Consider the following 23,516-nt stretch of genomic DNA (forward strand, 5'->3'; position numbering starts at 1 on the left):
AACAATTTCATTTGTTTGTTTTGTAGTTACAATAACAAAAGAAATTTTAACCACTTTGAGCTACATTTCTATGCATGATCAAGCATATGTTTAAGTATACTTGCTACAGCAGAACTTATTTCAATGGAATGTTTGCCATGACAAGTAAAAAATTCAAATTAAAAGGCTATGGAAAATATACAAAAGTTACTGTAAAGAACCCATTTCATTTAAATGTTTTAAAGGCGGCACCCATCATACATAGCATTTTTTGCTTATCATGTTCATGACGTGTACGGCGACATGACCACCACCAACATTTAAAGTGTTTTAAGTCGTGATTTGTCATCAACATTTTTTGATAAAGATATATTACCAATTTAAATATTGAAAAAAAAATTGCAAAGCTATGATCTCATTCATATTTAAATATTTACATTTATTTAAAGTTAATCCTTAATGACTTTAAGTGAATATTAGTTTTGTTTTCTTTCCAAAGCGAGAATAAGAAAAAAAAAGCATAAGCTACGCCTACATAGAACACAAAGCAAAATGTACAGTGGGAAACAAAGCTGTGATAGCACATGAACATAATTCTTTGGAAAGAAAAGTAGAAAATGAACAGAAGGCCTAAAAATAGGTACATTTACAGCATTTATATGCTACAAAAATCATAAAATACATATGACTATCGGTCTATTACCCAGGTAACAATTTGTTCCGAATTCGGAACGAAACTCTGCACAAATTTCTGATTCTCTGCTCTGATTCTGCAAAATTTCGGACAAAACTCTAAAAGAACATTCGAAAATGGGCAGAAAATCTGAGGACTTTCAGATAATATAATATATAATTGTTCCACAAACATCCCATACGGGACAAGGGTGACTTCTCTCATATCAATGAGGGCACCCAGATTCATATTAGCTCAATGATAAGGGACCTACTGTTTATTGCCGAGTCCGAACGGCGCGTCCTAAGACACCACTTTTAGAGAAGTTTTACATGGCTGAAATACCCAGGAAATGTCGCCAACATTACTCAGGACTTTCGGATACTTTTTCAAAATTTTGAAATAAAATAAATAAATTCGAAAAATTATCAGATGTTTGATCCGATATTCGGAAAAAATCGGAATTTTTTCGAAAGTTTTATCCGAAAATCGGAACAAATTCCGGTGATTTATACGAAATTCGAAAAATTATCGGATGTTTGATGCGAACTTCTCATCACTAAAAAGCAAGGCAGGAAAAAGAAACGAATCAAAATTTCTTTTCAGATTATGTGCAGATTATTCGGAAACTAATCGGAAAAAACGTATTAAAATTTCCCTTCAGAGTATGGGATAAAATTTCAGATTTTTTTTGTAATGACAGATCCCAAAAGCGTTTCAGCGGTTTTGGTTTCATTACTTACTCCCATTCGTATATGATTGATAATATCTCATATTCTCGCCTCCATAAGATTAACATTCCATAACACAGTTTTTCATTTTATAACGTTTTTCGCTTCTCCTGTAAAATTACTATTTTGTTAGTTACAACTTTTGGCATTTATGGTGACGATATGCTCTTTCTGATGAAAAAAAATCCACCAAAAAGGTTTCGTAATTTTCTTCACGCAGAAAAATATATGTCAGAAGTATGTTTGGATCCAAACAAATATATATTAGGGACTGGTTACAAAGAAACATATGTTTGGGTCCAAACATATTACGTTTGGGTCCAAACAAATATATGTTAGCAACATTTTGTAACATATCTCAATTTTATTTGTTTGGGTACCAACATATTTATTATGTTAGAACATATTTTTTATGAATGGAGAGAGGAGATGAGCGTAACAACAGGGCTCTCCCTTTTTTCATAATAAAGAGCTGTGTGTATGGTGCAATAGAAGACGTAGAAGAGTGACTTATTTATCCACAAGCACTAATTTTTTCTGAAAAGCTGAAAACACACCCAACGTTTGGGTTTTGTGTCGTTTTGGCCGTTTTTACACTGTTCGGCATGATGCCGAAAAATTCAAAATCATTTGAAATATATGCCGGCAAACATATCATCGCTGGACATTGGTGTCGGCGTCGCCCTGTCGTTTTTTTCAACGCCTTACACAAAACTTTACTCAAACGTTGGATGTGTTTTCAGCTTAACAGTTAACAAACACAGCAATCGAAAAGGAAAAGAAAAAATTGTATGAATTATTGCTGTTCTTTTCGCGAGAAAGAAATTTTTTCTTCAGTTTCCCCAAGGCAGTCGTTGAGTAAAGACGGCAAAGTGAGTGAATAAAGCAATTTTATAATTGAATCAAAATTGTGAATACATACTCTCTATGGTGTACCTATTTATTGCATTATATAATCATTTGATTTCAGATACCGATTTCCGGTTGACGATTTCAATTTTGAGGAGAATGTGTTTTATTTTCAAGCGTTCAAATAGTTTTTTTTCTTTCGAAAAGTGTGACACTATTTCCTGTGTTTGGAATTTTGTATGTATCTGCGCGTCTGTTGTTGCTTTTGTGTTTGGTATTTCTATTCATTTCAATAAAAGAAAAACCAAACCATTTAAACATGTTTGCATGTGTATGTTTTTGTGGTTTGTATTTATATTTCATCTAAACAAATATTTGTTTGCACTCAAACAAATATAGGTTTGCACCCATTTTTCATCCCAATATATATTTGTTTGCAGGACCAAAACATATGTTGGAGACTGTTGCAAACATATATGTGTTTGCTGCAAAATATGTTTGGGACATATGTTAGAGGGGCCTTTTTTTCCTCCGTGTCGGAAAAAATTTTGAAAAATGGATTTTATTGGACTTACAACGTAGATCTAAACATAGTTTACATGTTTTCCAATACAGTTTTTCCTATCTGTATTCGCAATTTTTGACCTCCACTGTAAGAAATGTACATGTTGCTGTCCTCATATGTTTATGTTCTTTTTACGGTACAAACGACCAGGGCAATAAAGTTCAAGTTAAATGCAAATGTAATAACCAAAGAAAACAAAATGTCTTACAAAAAAATGAATAAGCATATAAATGTAATCACCCAGAATAATATTGAGAAAAAAACATAATTTTTTTAGATACATTTTTTTGCAATAACATTTTCATTCATTCACAGGCCAATAGTATTGTTGCAATCTTTTTATTTGTGAGTGAGTGTGTGGGAGTCCATAATCTTTGAGTTTGGAATTAAGAGAGTTCACATAATTTTCATAAAATCCGCTTATTCTAAAGTTAGAAATGATGTTTTTTTTTCATACATGTTTCAATGGCTTTTGTGGTTATGCTGGTCTGATACTTTTACAGAATAGCGTATTTATATTCCCACATACATTTTTCATAATAATAATTTTAATATTTTGTTATGACAGCAAATCTGTTGGGAATTATTGTATTCAATTAGAATGAATTATTTGTTTGTTGTTCTTTTTTCAAAAATGAATTGAAATATGTACAAATGTATGTTGGTTTTTTTTTTGTGGAGGATATTAATTGGAATAATATGGGATTAAAAGCCGGTTATGTGCGTATAGCCGGAGGTCTCAAATAATCTCTATATAAATAGTGGCTATATTATTTTCCACTGTTGTTGGCATTTCAAATGCCAAAAAAATTATATACAAAAAGTCATTGCTCTTGTTCTTATTTAATCTCAATGAACGATTATACACTCTAGGAACTCCAAAGGTACACGCAGAGGAAAAATATTTTTTGCTTTTGTTGGAACAACAATATCTATTTTTGTTCCAAAAAAATTTATTTGTTTTGTTCAAGCATTGTAATCCACAACCAAAAATACCATCTTTTGGTCCAAACTTGAAAAACAAAAACAACTTGCGAAATTCCGCAATATTGTAAAAATCATTAACAATACCAATGGTAGGAATTATCATAATCTAGAATTTTTACAAAAACTACATTAGGGCGGCTAAGTGGAAGTACCACTATCCTTCGGAATAAAAATAAAATAAAATATTTTAAAACTTCTTTATATTTTCATTAATAATGGCAATCTTAAAATATGTAACTCAAGATTTTAAATTTACCTGTTATAAAGGTAAACAACAAAAAGAAATATCTACAATCAATTAAAGGAGAAAGAGGGAAACGATAAAAACTCAGCTTCCAAATTTCTTACCGACCATAAAAAACCTGTTGCAAAATATTTTGTAATTTTTGGTGATAATTAGATATTTATTCCCGGAATTATGATAACGAAAAAGATTTCAAACACCGTCATTTTTGCAACTCACACTTGTTAATTAAATAAAAATGTGTTTTATTGTAATTAGGGATTTTTTGACACAAATCATATGTCAACATACAACAAAAAATGCTATGTGAAATATGTATGTTGATGGATGCTTATTTTTGACAGCTAGTTAGTAATTATGTTATGAACGAAATCAATTTGACAGACTTATTTACTATGCTGCATATTTTCGATAATACAAGATATTACTAAAAATTGTGTTGAGTTTTTACATAACATTCCATAATCACAAAACAATAAATAATTGTAATTTACTGAGAAATTTTGCGTTTTATTGTTTTAACCAAAACAATGTAATTTTTGATTTTTTTTATTTTAAGCGAAATAATGTAGATTTTAAAATATATTTAAAAATGTGATATACAATTAAATATGTGTAATGTACAGTAGTTTTCGCTTACCTGCACATTGAAAAATTGCAAAAGTTTTAGTGCACATAAGCCAAAAATGCAGTTATCTTAAATAAATTTGATATAAAAAGCAAATTTGTTCTACCCAAGAAAAATGAAACTGAGCAGCTAAAGCCAAAACACAGGTAAAACCAATGCAGCTATATGGAAACTACTGTATATATTTATCATAGCTTCAAAATGGGTGATTCACATCAATCCCGCATCCGAGAATCTTTCTTGTGGATATCTCGTTTATTGCTGAGTGACAATGTGTTAGGAATTAAGTCTATAACAAAGCGTCTTGAAATGCCAATTGGCCTATGATTCCAGTTCCTCATTGATATAGCTTTTTCATCCTCCCAAGACTATCTGTACTGCAGTTGTCAGATGAGTTAGTGCTACTTTCGGGACAAGCAGGCAGCGTTGGGCTGGTAAGTGTGGACACAGTCGCTTCCATTGTCCTCTTTCACTTGGATAGGTGGATGGTATTGGCACTAGCAGGTTTGCTGCTGGATTAAACAATGTCGCTTTTGCTTTCAATTTACAGTTAGCAGAGGTAATTTTTCTCCTTGCGCTTCCTTTAAACTTTTATCTTGGTTATAAATTATGACCGAACAGCGACATTTGTCTATAGAAGACCTCAAGATGTTTTATGTTGTCTATAGAAGGTATTTTTTTTGTCTACAGATGATCTCAAGACCTCGAGACGTCTAAAGAAGACCTCAACAGGCCTTCCGTTGTCCATGAAAGACCTCAAGTGGTCTTCTGTTTTTTATGGACGACTTCAGAAGGTCTTCTGTTGTCTATGGAAGACCTCAGGAGGTCTTCTGTTGTCTTTAAAAGACCTCAGGAGGAAGAAGGTATTTTTTTTTTTGTCTACAGATGATCTCAAGACCTCTCGACCTCAGACCTCAACAGGTCTTCCGTTGTCCATGAAAGACCTCAAGTGGTCTTCTGTTTTTTATGGACGACTTCAGGAGGACTTCTGTTGTCTATGGAAGACCTCAGGAGGTCTTCTGTTGTCTTTAAAAGACCTCAGGAGGCTCTTTGTTGTCTATAGAAGACCTAACAGAGTCCTCTAAGGTCAATAAAATACCTTTGGGGGGTCCTCTAAGGACTATAGAAGACCTTAGATGGTACTCTAATGTCTATAAAAGACCTTAGGGGGTCCTTTAAGGTCTATAGAAGACCTTTAGGGGGTCCTTTAAGGTCTATAGAACACCTTAGGGGGTCCTTTAAGGTATATTGAAGACCTTACGGTTGTCTTCTTTTTTCTATAGAGGACCTCAAGACGTTTTCTGTTGTCTATAGAAAACATGACCTTGAACTTAGATCTACTTGAAGGTCCCATGATCTCACTATAATAATTAAAATAAAAAAACAAATGCAAAAAAAATTATAGAAGACCTCAAGAGGTCTTTTGTTGTCTATAGAAGTCCTTAGGGAGTCATCTGTGTTCTATAAAAGACCTTAGAGGGTCCTTTAAGGTCTATAGAAGACCTTAGGGGGCCCTTTAAGGTATATAGAAGACCTTAGTGGTTCCTTTAAGGTCTATTGAAGACCTTACGGGGGTCATCTTTTTCTATAGAAGACCTCAAGAGGTCCTTTGTTGATAAAAGTGGTCTTCTATTGTCTCTAGATGACCTCAAGATGTCTTCTTTTGTCTATAGTAGGCCCCAAGACATTTTCTGTTGTCTATAGTTTCCTAGAAATTAGATCTAGTTTAAGGTCCCATGATCTCACTATAGTAATTAAAATGGAAAGACAAATCTAAAAAAATCTATGGAAGACCTCAAGAGGTCCTTTGTTGATATAAGTGGTCTTCTGTTGTCTTTAGAAGACCTCAGGAGGTCCTTTGTTTTGTATAGAAGACCTAAGATAGTCCTCTAAGGTCTATAAAAGACCTTAGGGGGTCCTCTAAGGTCTATAGAAGACCTTAGGGGGCCTTTTAAGGTCTATTAAAGAACTTAAGTGGTCTTCTGTTGTCTTTAGATGACCTCAAGATGTCTTCTTTTGTCTATAGAAGGCCCCTAGACGTTTTCTGTTGTCTATAGAAAACATGACCATGTCCGTCTCTACGTCCGTCCGTCTGTTGAAATCAAGATACAGCTCGCAATTTTTGTGTAGAAGTTTCTATTTTTCCTAGAATGTTTGGTATTGCCCATGGGCTATATCGGTCCACGTTTTGATATAGCCCCCATATAATGGTACCGCCTGATTTTCGGTATTTTGAAGGTTTTAGCTTCATTATCACACCGAAGTTTCTACAATTTGGTACTTAATGTTCGTTGAGGGTATTAAACTTTCATCCTGAATTTGTTGGTATAACTTCACGCCTTCATTGAACTGTACCTCCCGATTTCCGGTATTTTAAAGGTTGTGGCCTCAATATTCCACCGAAATGGCTGAAATTTGGTATTAAGTCTTAATTTGGAGTATAAAACTTTTTATATGAAATTTTTCGGTATAGGTTCACGTCTTCAAATAGCCCCCATAGAACGGCACCTCCCTATATTCGGTATTTTCAAGGTTATGGCTACAATAATTCATGGAAATGGCTGAAATTTGGTATCTGGTATTCGTTGGGTGTATTCACCTTCACTCCCCCCCATTTTTCGTTCTAGGTCCATGCCTTCCATAGGTCTACGACCCCATAGAACGGTACCACCCGATTTCCGGTATTTTGAAGTTTGTGGCTTCAATATTCCACTGAAATGGTTGATATTAGGTATTTAGTGTTAGTTGGGGGTACAGAACTTTCTATCTGAAATTTGTCGGTATAGGTTCACGCTTTATATAGCCCTCATACAACAGTACCTCCCGATGTTCGGTATTTTGGCGATTGTGGCCACAACAACCCACAGAAATGCCTGAAAGTTGGTATTTAGGCTACGTTGGAGGCAAAAACCTTTCCGACTGAAATTCGTTGGTATAGGTCCATGTTTCGATATATCCCCCATAGAACGGTAACTCCCGATTTTCGTAATTCTGAAGGTTGCGACGTCAATATCCCACCGAAATGACTTTAATTTGTTATCTAGTCTTCCATGGGGTTATAAAATAATCCAGAAGATAATTATCAGTATAGGTCCACGTCTTCCTTAGAAGCGTATCTTTCCTCTCAGAAGCGTATCTCTTGATTTTCGGTATTTTTTAGGTTTTGGCCACATTATCATACCGAAATATCGAAAGTTTATTATTTAGTTTTATTTGTGTCTAAAAACTTTCTGCCAGAAATTTTGTCGGTATAGATCGACGTTTTGTTGTAGCCCCCATAGTACGGTACCTCCCGAATTTCGCTATTTTGAAGATTAGGCACAGTGTTTTACCGAAATTGATGAAATTAGGTATTTAGTTTTCTTCATAAGCGGAAGAAAACACTTTGTTCCATTTTACTTAAGTGCAGCTCCTGAAATAGCAAGTTCGGCCCAGCCGAACTTAACGTCATTCTTACTTGTTGTCATTACTTATTAATCAGATTACCATCCCCCTTTCCCTTTTGTGCATTTTGTTCCCAAAAAAAAAAATTAGAATTACTCTGCATTTTCCTGCCAACAGCTGTAAAATATCTTACACTTGGGCTAAAAATATTATCATTTTATCTTTAATCTTATCTCTGGCAATATTTAACCTTGATTTCTTGGCCTCCCTCCACATCATTATCACGAAACAGGAAATTACAATTTAATATATTTAAATGAAAATTATAAACAAAAGAAAGTCAATTTGCCGTGTATTTGTTTTGTTGTTTTAGTTTGTTGTCATGGCGGGTGGAGTTAATTAAAAAAGATAAATTTATTTTATAGAAAAACGGAAACAAAACACCAAATTCATGACAATTGTTTACTGTCTCTGCTAACTTGTTTCCCATAAATATGCCAAGTTGTGAACAACAAAAAACGAGGTTACATTTTGTTTTACAAATCCGCTATACAAATTGTTTGTGTGTGTGTTTTTTTCATCTGACAACAGATTTGCAAAATGTGATCATTTGAAATCTGGAAACTGGAAAACAGCAGCTTATTAATTTAAACGCCTTCCGTTTTATATTTCTGCAATATTTATTGTTAAATGTGTTTTTTTTTAAGAAATGTAGAGGTGATGATTTTTGAGCAGAGATGATATGTCGAATACATTTTCGACATTCTCTGCAATGTTGTTTTGTTCTTTTTTAATAAACGTGGAGGTGATGATGGTTGACCAGTGATATGAGGTTGTAATACATTTTAGACATTGCGTTTCTCATGACCATAGACATACAATTATGTATGTTCCTCAGTCTGAGTAGTAATATTATAAGAAGCGATACTTTTTTTGGAGTTTTTTACAGTTTATATAATTTTCGCCGATATATGATAATCCGTATTTCTACTACCCCGTTATTGCTAGTAAACCCTGATGACCATTCAACATACCTTCCTTATCTGCCAGTTGATGCTACGCCCACAACAAATATTTAGCATTAAATAGCAAAACTTTCAATGTCCAAATGATGCTGCGACTGCATCAATATCCAATCGTTTTGCTGGAGTCATATTCAAATAAGTATACATTTCACAAGTTCTAATTTATGGTATGACTAAGTCAAGTCCGGCAATAGTCATCAACAATTGTTGCTGAACCTAACAAAGTGGTAGCACAAGTTGGCAGTTAATTAAGCTAATGCTTTTTTCTTTGGTGGGGGCGAAAAACCGCCAACAAGCCATTCATGCCAGCCATCAAGCATGTGTTATGTCGTTTTTTTTCAAATTTAACAAGAAACTCGTTTGGACGTCGCTTTAGTTTTAAAACCATAAAATAATTAATTATTGTGAGATATTTACAATGATTTTTGGTCCGGTTCTTTGGGGTGTCAGCAAAATAACGCCAGCACCACCAATGCCAGCCAACATTTTGAAAATTACAAAGAGTAAAATCGTTAAATATTTCAACAAGACATTCAATATGAATTGATATTTCCCTCCCCCCCTTTTTACATTTGCATAAACTATTGCCAATGACTGCGGCAGCAGATGTAGAATGAGAAGCTCCCACACTCAAAATTCATGGTACTTACAAAATGGTCCAGGGTGTTTACATGACCGTATACAGAATGAGACAGACAGACAAGTCAATGTAATGACTGTTTCTTTTACAGTCAACCATGCAAGCAGTCGTCATTTGGCAAGCCAACCAACCAGCCAGCCAGCCTCTATTTGAAAATTAATTAAGTACTGCTGCTGTTGATGTTGGTGGTGGTGTTGGTGGTCAGAGCCCAAGCAAGCATTAGCCACAAACTATAGAAAATATGTCAAAAAGAATCATTGTAAAAGATTAACATCAACGGAAATTGGAAACCATTGAGAGGGACCAGCACAAACACCACTCACCCATATCACCACCACCAAACCGCCTTTTGGTTAGGTTAAATGATGCCATCCGTGCCTTTAATGTTGACAATTCTCAAGGATTCTTTAAGCGGCATAAGTAAATAAACTTTTAACCTTCACTTCACCTCCCACCCTACCTCATACTTCTCTCATTGAAACAAACCGCAGTAAAAGAAGGCTATTTTGCTTTTAAGAGACCACCACTCAATGAGATGATTATCTTCAAAGTCACCACTACCACCACCAGCGAACAACTAAATGGATAATTAATTAGTTTCAGTTATTGGTTTTTATTGGGGGCAAGGGAGAGGGGAAGGGAGAAGGAAACAAATGAAGTTCTTTCTTAACATGCAAAAAGATAAGCAAAATAAAAACATTACCGGAAAAAAGGTCAATTGCGAGCAGAACAAATTAATATAATGCAATTTCTGTTTTGTCATTTGCTTCTTCAGAGGGAATTGGTAATTAACAATTACAGATGTTATCCAAAGCAAGATGAAGTTGGAAATTTAATGGGTTATATTTGGAGTTATTTGTTTCGATATTATCGCTGATACAGTTTGTAATTTGAAATTATACAACTACTTTATTTAGCAATTTTATGGAAATAACCCTATAAATCAACAAAAATGGCTCAATTCTACATTATTATAACGTATTCAATTAGGATATGGCCAGTTACTGCGATTTCGAGGGTTAAGCAAGCTAAATCATGGATGTTAGGACCTATAGGTCACTGGACATTTACAGTAGACCCTCTAAAGAAAGGGTCTATAGAAGCACCCTTTCTTAAAGAAAGGGTCTATAGAAGCACCCTTTCTTAAAGAAAGGGTCTATAGAAGCACCATTTCTTAAAGAAAGGGTCTATAGAAGCACCCTTTCTTAAAAAAAGGGTCTATAGAAGCACCCTTAAAGAAAGGGTCTATAGAAGCACCCTTTCTTAAAGAAAGGGTCTATAGAAGCACCCTTTCTTAAAGAAAGGGTCTATAGAAGCACCCTTTCTTAAAGAAAGGGTCTATAGAAGCACCCTTTCTTAAAGAAAGGGTCTATAGAAGCACCCTTTCTTAAAGAAAGGGTCTATAGAAGCACCCTTTCTTAAAGAAAGGGTCTAATGAAGCACCCTTTCTTAAAGAAAGGGTCTATAGAAGCACCCTTTCTTAAAGAAAGGGTCTATAGAAGCACCCTTTCTTAAAGAAAGGGTCTATAGAAGCACCCTTTCTTAAAGAAAGGGTCTATAGAAGCACCCTTTCTTAAAGAAAGGGTCTATAGAAGCACCCTTTCTTAAAGAAAGGGTCTATAGAAGCACCCTTTCTTAAAGAAAGGGTCTAAAGAAGCACCCTTTCTTAAAGAAAGGGTCTATAGAAGCACCCTTTCTTAAAGAAAGGGTCTATAGAAGCACCCTTTCTTAAAGAAAGGGTCTATAGAAGCACCCTTTCTTAAAGAAAGGGTCTATAGAAGCACCCTTTCTTAAAGAAAGGGTCTATAGAAGCACCCTTTCTTAAAGAAAGGGTCTATAGAAGCACCCTTTCTTAAAGAAAGGGTCTATAGAAGCACCCTTTCTTAAAGAAAGGGTCTATAGAAGCACCCTTTCTTCAAGAAAGGGTCTATAGAAGCACCCTTTCTTAAAGAAAGGGTCTATAGAAGCACCCTTTCTTAAAGAAAGGGTCTATAGAAGCACCCTTTCTTCAAGAAAGGGTCTACAGAAGCACCCTTTCTTCAAGAAAGGGTCTATAGAAGCACCCTTTCTTAAAGAAAGGGTCTATAGAAGCACCCTTTCTTAAAGAAAGGGTCTATAGAAGCATCCTTTCTTATAGAAAGGGTCTACAGAAGCATCCTTTCTTATAGAAAGGGTCTACAGAAGCACCCTTTCTTATAGAAAGGGTCTATATTAGCACCCTTTCTTACAGAAAGGGTCCGTAGATGCACCCTTTCTTACAGAAAGGGTCTATAGAAGCACCCTTTCTTACAGAAAGGGTCTATAGAAGCATCCTTTCTTACAGAAAGGGTCTCTAGAAGCATCCTTTCTTACAGAAAGTGTCTATAGAAGCACCCTTTCTTACAGAAAGGGTCTATAGAAGCACCCTTTCTTACAGAAAGGGTCTATAGAAGCACCCTTTCTTACAGAAAGGGTATATAGAAGCATCCTTTCTTACAGAAAGGTTCTATAGAAGCATCCTTTCTTACAGAAAGGGTCTATAGAAGCACCCTTTCTTACAGAAAGGGTCTACAGAAGCACCCTTTCTTACAGAAAGGGTCTATAGAAGCACCCTTTCTTATAGAAAGGGTCTATAGAAGCACCCTTTCTTACAGAAAGGGTCTATAGAAGCACCTTTCTTACAGAAAGGGTCTACAGAAGCACCCTTTCTTACAGAAAGGGTCTACAGAAGCACCCTTTCTTATAGAAAGGGTCTACAGAAGCACCCTTTCTTATAGAAAGGGTCTATAGAAGCACCCTTTCTTACAGAAAGGGTCTATAGAAGCACCCTTTCTTACAGAAAGGGTCTACAGAAGCACCCTTTCTTATAGAAAGGGTCTATAGAAGCACCCTTTATTACAGAAAGGGTCTATAGAAGCACCCTTTCTTATAGAAAGGGTCTACAGAAGCACCCTTTCTTATAGAAAGGGTCTACAGAAGCACCCTTTCTTATAGAAAGGGTCTACAGAAGCACCCTTTCTTATAGAAAGGGTCTACAGAAGCACCCTTTCTTATTGAAAGGGTCTACAGAAGCACCCTTTCATATAGAAAGGGTCTACAGAAGCACCCTTTCATATAGAAAGGGTCTACAGAAGCACCCTTTCTTACAGAAAGGGTCTACAGAAGCACCCTTTCTTATTGAAAGGGTCTACAGAAGCACCCTTTCTTATTGAAAGGGTCTACAGAAGCACCCTTTCTTATTGAAAGGGTCTACAGAAGCACCCTATCTTATAGAAAGGGTCTACAAAAGCACCCTTTCATATAGAAAGGGTCTATAGAAGCAACCTTTCTTACAGAAATGATCTATAGAAGCACCCTTTCTTACAGAAAGGGTCTATAGAAGCACCCTTTCTTACAGAAAGGTTCCATAGAAGCACCCTTTCTTACAGAAAGGGTCTATAGAAGCACCCTTTCTTACAGAAAGGGTCTATAGAAGCATCCTTTCTTACAGAAAGGGTCTATAGAAGCACCCTTTTCTTGCAGAAAGGGTCTATAGAAGCACCCTTTCTTACAGAAAGGGTCTATAGAAGCACCCTTTCTTACAGAAAGGGTCTATAGAAGCACCCTTTCTTACAGAAAGGGTCTACAGAAGCACCCTTTATTACAGAAAGGGTCTATAGAAGCACCCTTTCTTACAGAAAGGGTCTATAGAAGCACCCTTTATTACAGAAAGGGTCTACAGAAGCACCCTTTCTTACAGAAAGGGTCTATAGAAGCACCCTTTCTTACAGAAATGGTCTATAGAAGCACCCTTTCTTACAGAAAGGGTCTATAGAAGCAACCTTTCTTACAGAAAGGGTCCATAGAAGCTCCCTTTCTTACAGAAAGGGTCTACAGAAGCACCCTTTCATATAGAAAGGGTCCACAGAAGCACCCTTTCTCATAGAAAGGGTCTACAGAAGCACCCTTTCTTATAGAAAGGGTCTACAAAAGCACCCTTTCATATAGAAAGGGTCTACAGAAGCATCCTTTCTTATAGAAAGGGTCTACAGAAGCACCCTTTCTTATAGAAAGGGTCTATATTAGCACCCTTTGTTATAGAAAGGGTGTATATTAGCACCCTTTCTTATAGAAAGGGTCTTTATTAGCACCCTTTCTTATAGAAAGGGACTTTAGAAGCATCCTTTCTTAAAGAAAGGGACTTTACTGACTTCACTTCTCTGAGAGAAGTGTGAACTTGTTTCATCATTTTTTAACTCTCATTAAACGATTTCTTTCATTGGTAGATGTTTGAATCGGCTCTGTGGCATTTTTCATGTAATGGATTCGTCGCCTTAGAAGAATATCATAACACTTCTATATAGGTTTTTTCTACTTAAATGTCATTTATCTATCCGGTAAAGTTTCTAAATAATTTCTTGTTGCTGAAAATTAAGGTCAGAGGATAATTCAAATAAAGATCCTTCAATGGTCCCAAGGCACATACAGGAACATTTTCCTCTCTCAATATGTTTAATTTAAGGTTAACAGCATTGATTATGATTTTTTGGCTTAATTAATACCTTCATCCATTTCCATTTAGGCTGATTTAGTTCTTCAAATGACTCTTCTTCAGATTGTGGTGGAAAAAATGTTCAAAGTTCAGCAAGGCACACATTGCAATATAGGTTTTCATTTCCCATTCCTTCTTCAAACAAAATCTACTAAATACATTTTCAATTTATTTTTCAATTTTCTATAACATGTTCATGTTTGAACATATTGACCTCGAATTAATTTCAACCTGCAGCACTCCTCCTGCTCAACACCTGACTTTGTGTAAATTCGCAATTACTTTTTTCTGCAACAGAAATAAACCCATAAGCCACTAACTCTATACTAGCACACATTTGCAAGAAAATCTTTTTTTCTCAAATAAGTGCGAATACAAAATCAAAGTAAAAATCCCCCAAAAATTACAATTTTGTTGCGCACACATGTTTAGAGTGTAACACCCACATGTTTTCACATTATAACAGCAATAAGGCTATCTCAAAATCCTGCCATGTGAATCCCACCCAAATGAAACTTTTCTTCGAACACACATAACACTATAACATCAATTCAAACTAATCAATGTGGAACATGGTATGCCACCCGATTCCACCACCATCCACCCACCAAAAACACCACCAACCAACCATCTAACAGATAAATAAACACGAACGAATAACCTAAAGATGAAAGTTGTTTTTTCTATGGTTTTTTGCCAATGGTACAAAGACCAATTGACCGACCGACTGACTGCCTAAAACCTGAAAGGTCTATACAACCGCATACGGCGGCAAAACTGTAATGTAAGGGAAACGATAAATAATAATAGCAACAACAAAACAACGCATAAACTTAATTAAGTGCAAATAACAACAAAATTTGCGTGAAATGAAACATATTTTGGCACTTAAAACACTCAGCTCAGTTTAGTTGGCTGGTTGCTTTGGTTTGTTTTTGTTGTTTCTTTTTTTGTTCAGCTTGTCTATCTAAACGGTAATTGTTTGATGATTGCATGCAACATTAATAACCACACAAAAAATAACACCAGGTTGCAAGGTTTTGTAAGCTTTGAAAACTCTGCAAAATCATTGTAAGGGGTTGATATCGATTTTGAGTTTTTGATTCATTTTGAACATTTTATCCTGGCGTTTTCGAAAGACAGATTTCATCAGACAATAGTAATCGCTCAGGGTAAGAACCAGGTCATTTTTCCTATATTATTTTATAATTCCCTCCTAAATTTAGTATTTAATTGGCTCTGTATTTATACCCCGTTTGCACTTAACCGGATTTAATAAACCCAATGCCAATTCCATAGCGCAAACGTTAAATAAATCCTCATAAAGAAGGTTAACCGGGCAAAGTACTCTAATGCAAACGTCGTTCTGAGTTCCGTCAATTGCATATTATATAGAACTTCTTGCAGTTGCTGCTCTTCTTCAATGTAGTTCCTGTAAAACCCATTTGGTTATATGGTTCTTGTATTCGCTAATTATGCAGCTTTAGAGATTTCTAAAAGACATTGATCGATGAGTCTTAATCCATTTTAAACCATATTAATAATGACGCTCTTATATTAATTTAGTTCGTAGTTCATTTCTTTAACATTTAAGTTCCCTCTCTAGAAGCTTCTATTCGGTTTAGTGTTACCAAATAATAATAAAAATAATATTTTTGGATATCCAGCTGAATTTTCTTGAATTGAATTTTCTCGAATTGACCAATACCTTTCATTGAGCATATCGATCTTTCTCGTTCCGTTCACCAAAAGGAACTAAGTCATTCAGTTGCTTCGTTGGCTTATTTTCTTGTAGTATTACATTTTAGTTTAAAATTTTCTTGTGAATGTTGTTCATCGTCTCTCTCCTCATCATCAATGTCAATTTTATCAGTATTAATGATAAGAAAATACATGTTTATAAATGAGCTGTGAACGATTACATTCGTTCATTTAACGGAATCGTTCCTTTGAACTAGTCCGTTCATGAACGACAAAACTCTAGTAGCCATACAATAAAACAGAAAGAACACAGGACTTAACATTTTTAATTTTTATTTTGATTTTTCCACCTATTCCGTAATTGTGTAGATGTCTTGTTGGCTAAAGACGTCTTCGAAAAGGTAGTTTCTCAGATATCTGAACACCTGTTTTCGCTCGACATATGCATCAAAAAGTTTAAGATGCTTCATGGCCATATCGTTAATTCGCATTTCTTTGTTCTTTGCCATGTTAATTTTTAGGATCACTTTATTTGATTCGCTCACAAGAACAATACCTCGTATGTTTTTCGTGGTAGTCACGTCTTGACCAAAGGCATCCTTGTCTAACACCCGAGATAATAGTTTTTTGAGAACTTTTTCTCGTGCATCACTGTACATTCGAATTGATTTTTGTGGCATCTCCAGATTTTTACGTAAATATGTTTTTTTCATACTCCGTTGGCCCATGCTTTTAGTTCCAAAACTTGTCATTACAATAAAGCCCAGTCGGCTATATGATTTCTTTATTTCCTTTAATAGTCATATTCTCATCTGTTACATGTTGACGTTTCTAATGTTTCTTACTTGGTTACTATCCGTAGTTCTTTCGTCTGATGTTTTTTACAATGGCCGGCTTAATCCATGTGCTCTTTACAGTGAACAAATTCAATTGAACTAGTTTGTGGACTGCCCAACACTGAGAATCACTTCTTCGCTTATTGAAGTAGGACCTTTTCATCAAAATATAGCTATGGAAATTTCAGACTTAAAGCGAGGTCTTCAACAATTTATTACATCGTGCCTTTTGTCTCAACTTTTACCATTTAATAAAGCCCATATTCACGTATGATTCCTGTCTTCTCGATTTGATATTTAGTTCATTCGTTCAGTTGCTACTATTTGCCACTCTTACTCTGTTATATGATTCTTGTATTCGTGTTCAGAGTTGGCCATTTGCCAGTAATTTCTTCATTCGTCATTACATGATGTCTCTGCCTCACCTAGTTCAGGTGCTCGTTTCAGTGAATAATTCAATTAAATTTGTTCATTTGTTAACTACACTACAATGATAATCATTTTTAGTCTTTGAGTCGATTGCTTCATAAAGAGGAGAATAATGTTCATAAATTTTAATCAAATTTTCAGTTTCACATTGTCGCTTGTCAGTAGATCGTTCGTTCGATCTTTGTTTACATACTTTGGTTCAGTTCATTTGCTAGTTCACTTGGATTCTGAAAATCATTTCTTGAACTTGTTGACATTCAGAATTAGTTGACAAAAAATCAGCCATTTGCTTATTGCATTTTTTTCCACTAAAATTTAGGGTCATTCTGAAGAGTATTAGTCATCGAAATATCTCACGTACAACAAGGGTTCCAAAGACCTTTTACATCCAACTTTCACCATTCAATAAAGTCCATTTTGTCATTTGATTATTGTATTCCTTGTTTAAGTTCAATTGTTTGATTTTTAGTTCATTCCTTCAGCCAGTTGGTCATTTGTCAGTAGTTGCGTCATTCGCCATTGCTTGATGTCTTAGTCTGACCTAATTCGGGGCTCTTTTCAGTGAATACTCCAATTGAATTAGTTCACTGTAGTCGACTTTTTGTTTCACTAAAGTCTTTTGTTGGAACAGAATAAATCTCTCGGTTATTTGGTTCTTGAAATTATATATTAGTTCATTCGTAAGGCATAGTTTTTCCTTTGTTAATAGTTCGTCCATTTACATACTTTGACTGACCTAGTTTAAGTGCTTTCTGTGGTGATTAGTTAAATTGAATTGATGACTATCAAAAACTGTTTTTTTTTTTGTTTGTGTTCAGTTCATCCAGTTGGTCATTTGCCAGTTCGCCATTACGTGGAATAGTTCATTCAAGTGCTCCATTCAGTGAATTCTTTATTCAATAATGTCTAGAAATTTTGGTACATTTTTATAAAGATCGAGGCGTTCAATAATATTTTTGATACTTTTCTGGAGGAAGTGATAAATTTGCAAAATTTTTTTTATATGTGTATTAAATACACACACAAATTCACCGAAATAATGGCGATATGCATTTCTGGCTAGGTCCCTGGTTTACTCGAAGTTTATTACATTAGTTCATTCGTAAGTGTCAGTTTTTCATTTGTCGGCAGTTCTTCCGCTCGCTTTGCTAGATTGACTGATCTAGTAACATACTTTAACTGGCTTTGTTTAGGTGTTCATTTTAGTGAATAGTTAAATTCGACTGTGAGAATCAAGGCAAACAAACCAGGTAGTGGTATATCACCAGCTGTTCGAATATAAACTGTCAAATCCCTTTGTATCGACATTATTTTTGTTGTAGTTTCCCCAACAACATTAGGAAATTTTTGGCAAAACATATTCAAAATTTTTCGATACCACTACCTGTACAATTTGAGAGAATCAATTTTTACCCCCATTATTATAAGGGGCCTAATTACGACATTCGATTCCATCAAAAATTTGCTCGTGAATGAAAAAATCGAACTATGAACACCTATGTGTTGTCCAAAGAACATTAAGAAAGTAGATGGTAAAAAATTTGTTCATTTTCAAGCAAAAACTAGAAAACAAATTATTAACGAAAAAATGTAAATATTTCTTGAAATCGTTGAATAATACTTTGGGTAATAATTTTTGAATGAAGTTGTGCTAGAAAACTGTACGAAATAGGTGTTCATAGTTTGATTTTTTCATTCTCGAGCAAATACTCGATCGAATCGAATGTCGTAATTAGGCTCAAATCTTCTTGTGTTATAGTTTGGATTTACCGAATGGGTAATAATTTTGGAATGAAGTTGTGCTAGAAAATTGTACAAAATTATTTTTGTAAAACTTTTTGACTTTTTTTGTAACAAATTGCTAATGCACATACCTTAGTAAATGTACAGTTGGTGGCGCGAATAGGTGTTCATAGTTTGATTTTTTCATTTTCGAGCAAATACTCGATCGTATCGAATGTCGTAATTAGGCTCAAATCTTCTTTTGTTATAGTTCGGATTTACCGAACGGATTTATATCGTTTCAGTTAACTTAAAGTTAAATGTGATGACTAAATTTCAATGAGGACCTTCTTTACATTAACTTTTAATGTGCAAATTATATTTTGAATGCCTCCAATTGGTTTTGCGTTTTCAAATCTATTCGATAGTAAAAGAAAACATATAATAATGACCCTTAGTTTTTTAAGTCAGGGTTTTTATTAAAAAATGCATTCAATTTCTAGAAAATGTCTGAAATGTTTAAACGATTTCCCTATTTTCTCTGTAATCCAGTGTAATCGCTACCCTATATATATATATATATTTTTTGTCTGAATGAACAACTTCACTTGCAGCAAATAACATCAAACGTTTTAATTTCTTGGTGTAGCATTAGGTTCAAATCTACATGTTAAATTGCTGCTATTCGCTGTTATGAAAGCCACCACCAAGGAGGAGGAGGGTGTCATTTACCACACATTGCTATCTAACAAACTAAAGGAGCTGCTGCTTGCTGCGGTTGTTGATGTTATTAAGAGTGAAATTTGTATTTTGGCACTTTGTACGTGTACGTGTTGCCTGGTGCCCCAACCATTTATCCACCTTACACTCTGTCTATCGCCTATCTTTCAAAACGTTTAACATTATTGATGATTGGTTGGTTGGTCGCCTTAAGTTTTGCACAGCAATGCCATGCAATTTTATTTCCTTTACTCACTATGGTGGCAGCAGAGTCAATAAAGAAATGAAGTAAAAACCACTTCATTAAAAACGAAATTTTTACTAGCTACCAATGTATGTTTATTTGAGTATTTTGTAGCATTTTAACCTAATTCTTTGGATCATGTCTTTTCAGCATTTAACTTGTGTAGCAAAATTTGTTGAGGCACTGAAAAGCAATGGCAAGTGGTCGTGCGAGAAATTGCAATGACATATAGGGGGGAGGTTTGATGAGGTTTGGGAAAATAATATAAAATTGGGAAATAACTTGATTTTAGTTCACTATTCCATCTGTAAAAATGCATCCTTTTGTTATTATTAGGTCTTTTAAATTGCAGTCTGCCATTACTCCAGTAGAAAATGTTAGTCTATATCCTTACGGAGTCCTAAACTAATTCCCAATAGTGTGAATTTATTTATTCGCCCAATAAATCTCGTCCTCGAAGCTACCGAAGAAAACAAAACTCCCTTTCCAATTCCGAATAAACTACCCACCTTAAAGTATGATTGCCTTTAACACACAGCCATCACTTTTCCCATTTATTATTGGCATAAAGTAGCTTCCATTGATATACTCTGACTAGCTTCTGTTGCTACTAATGATGCTAGTGATGCTGCTAACGCTGACTCTAGGTAAATTTCATTCATTTCCATGTTTATTGAGTATATGGCGCGTTAAAATGTTTGGTCTTTGGAATTTTTTTCTTTTGGTGTTGTACATTTTCCTTAATTAAGCTGTACAATTTAAGAGAATTTGCCAACATTTTTACAACATTAAACCACATGCCAGCCAGCCAGTCAGCCAGCTATCTCCATCATCCAATGGTGGCGCGGCAGCACGCACTTTTACACAAATTCTCTCCTTCCAGTAAATACAGACATTAGTGTCCACTTTGTGGTCGTTGTTCGGTGTTGGTGGTGGTCAATCTATGTTAACACTTTACCCAAGTAATGTTGTCACACTACAAGTGGACGTGTCTCATCTCTTTAAGACACATATTTTAAATGGTGATGTGGTATTGCCATGCATAGCCTCTAATATTGTGATTTGTGACCATGTCTTTGACTTTAATCTACGTTTGATTAACACTCTTTTTCTAGTTTTTGGTTTTTTCGTGTCTGTTTGTTAAAGTTTAATTGCCATTTAGTTTCAAGTTAAAAGCTTAGAAAGTTCTTTTTTCGTTAGATTATATTTTCACATTCCTTCTTACTGATTTTTGATTATTTATGTGTTTTGTTTATATTTTTTTAATTCTCCATCATCTAATAATTTTTGTGCATTTTCTCTTTTTCTTTTCAGGTAAGACTTTTTAAGAATTTTCTTAAGAAGAATTTATGTAAATGAGAAAGATTCCAAACAAGTGTAAGTTGTTTATATTATTTTTGAATGAGTAACAAACAATACGGTGAGGATGGAATATTTCTTAATGTAACTAAATCTATAGTCTCTACTTTAAAACGATTATTAACCGAATTCGGAATTAATTTTAGAAATATTTGCTTTACGATCAAAGTATGTAGTTCTGTTGAGCAATTCACTGGAAAGAGCATTGGAAACGCTTCCGTAAAGTTAGTTCACACATAAGAGAGAGAATAAACTCTTGTGTAGCTTATGAACGAATTAGTTCAAATGAATTATTCACACAAAAGAGCGACTGAAGTTAGTCTGTAAAAGTCTATAGAAAGGCCCAACGAAAGATCTACTAAAAGATGGAAGATTTAGCTTCCTCAAAACGGTAAACAAATGAACTAAACTACAGAAAGGAATCTTGTACTAGCTCACAAACGAACTAGTTCAAATGAACTATTCACATGAAAGAGCAACTGAAGTAGGTCATTTGAGACCAAATGAAAGATCTACTGAAAAGAGAAAAAGTGAGCTTCCCTAAAACTGCGAAAAAATAACAAAAGGAATTTTGTACTAACTTACGAGGAAACTAGTTCAAATTAACTGTCTATAGAAAGACCGAACGAAATATCTACTAAAATATGGGAGAATTAGCTTCCCGAAAACGGTAAACAAATGAACTAAACTACAGAGAGGAATCTTGTACTAGCTTACAATGGAACTATTACAAATGAACTATTCACACAAAAGAACAACTGAAGTAGGTCTTTTAAAGTCTATTGAAAGACCAAATGAAAGATCTACTGAAAAAAAGAAAAAGTGAGCTTCCCTAAAACTTCGAAAAGTAACAAAAGGGATTTTTTGCTAAATTACGAGGGAACTAGTTCAAATTAACTGTACACACAAAAGCCACTGAAGTAGGTCAGTCTAAATCTATTGAAAGATCGAACGAAAACTCTACTGAGAGTTGAAATACTGAGTTTGTTTTTAAAGTCGAAAAAGTTAACTAGAAGAACGAAAGGTTACCAACTGAACAGTAGAGTTGTGTAGTTCCGGAAAGAACTACTTCCAAGGAACTATTCCGGACAAGGAACTAGTGGAACTATATCCTGCTTTTGCGTTTATATAGTTCCTTTCGTTTTTCTGGTTCCTTCAATTTAACGCCTACGTCGATCTTACGTTGTTGCTGTTTGTTCGCTGCAATTTATTTATTTTTATTTCAATTCATCCACCAAACCATGAAAACATTTCGGTCTCGGAACTATTTGGGACGAAGGAAACAAAAAGAGCGACGAAAGAGAAAAATTCTTTGTACTATTTCAATCTCGGAACTATTTGGAAACAAAAGAACGATGAAAGAAAAACATTCGTTGAACCATTTCGGTCTCGGAACTGTTTGGAATAAAAGGAACGATGAAAGAGAAAGCTTCGTTGAAATATATCGGTCTCGGAACTATTTGGAACTATTTCCCTTTTGGGAAAAGGAACTAGAAAGATCGATCCGCTCCAGGAACTAGATTGCCCAACTCTACTGAACAGTAGTAAAAGTACGAATGTTTGAACTAAAGATTCGGTCATACGAATTAGTAAAATAAAAATAGATCTATAAAGAAAACAAGTAAAAAGGTGTCAGTCGGCTTTGCCGACAGATATATACCCTCAGCCAATGTGAAGCGAAACTTTAACCTCCGGAGAGATCGAATGTATTTAAGGTCTCTTCAGAATTTTGTGGCCCTTTTTGGACATTTGAACTTGCCGACAAAAATGTGGATTAGGAATTAACTGCACTAAGACACAAATGTTGAACTTTTGTAGTGCAGGCACCCTTAGGGAAGTTAAACTAAATTTTGATAAAATATTAGGAGATCCAAAGTTCGGACCAAATTGGTTGCCCCATTCAAGTGATATTGTCCTAGCATTTTAGTGACATTTTTTAAATATTGGGGGAAGTACCGACAGTTGTGGATCGGTATTGCCCATGAAACTAAGTTTGGATATAATATGACGAAGACCAAATGTTGAACCAAATCGGTTGAACAGTTCGAGAGTTATCGTGCTCTCCGACCGCCACATATAGTGACATAGGGGTTTTTTACATCTTTCGGGCTGTTTTCCCAAGAAATATGGACTTGCCCCTGAAAAAACGCAGATCCGTTAGAGAGTTTTCTTGCGCTCTATCCACTACACACGGTGTTATAGGGGCTTTTTGCATCTTTCATGCTATTTTCTTAGGAAGTATGGACTTGCCCCTGATGAAACTTTTACCGTCGTATGGGGGGCAATGAAA

At 35.0% G+C, this 23,516-nt stretch overlaps 1 protein-coding gene across 6 annotated transcripts in view; it reads left to right on the plus strand.

Annotated features, from left to right (window-relative positions):
• The window catches only part of LOC141397780 (rho guanine nucleotide exchange factor 10-like protein), a 316,226-nt gene that overhangs the window by 222,771 nt on the left and 69,939 nt on the right, over nt 1-23,516 (plus strand). The window contains exon 1 of one of the 6 annotated variants that reach the window (XM_073974499.1): nt 21,208-21,244. The exons of the other annotated variants lie outside the window; for them this stretch is intronic. Within the exon in view, the coding sequence (XP_073830600.1) occupies nt 21,223-21,244 (22 nt within the window). The 5' untranslated portion in view covers nt 21,208-21,222. Of the gene's footprint in view, nt 1-21,207; nt 21,245-23,516 lie in introns of those variants that run through there. 6 annotated transcript variants of the gene reach the window in all.

This window comes from Musca autumnalis, unplaced genomic scaffold (assembly GCF_047663935.1).
Source record: "Musca autumnalis isolate F117 unplaced genomic scaffold, ASM4766393v1 scaffold_3, whole genome shotgun sequence".
NCBI lineage: Eukaryota > Metazoa > Arthropoda > Insecta > Diptera > Muscidae > Musca > Musca autumnalis.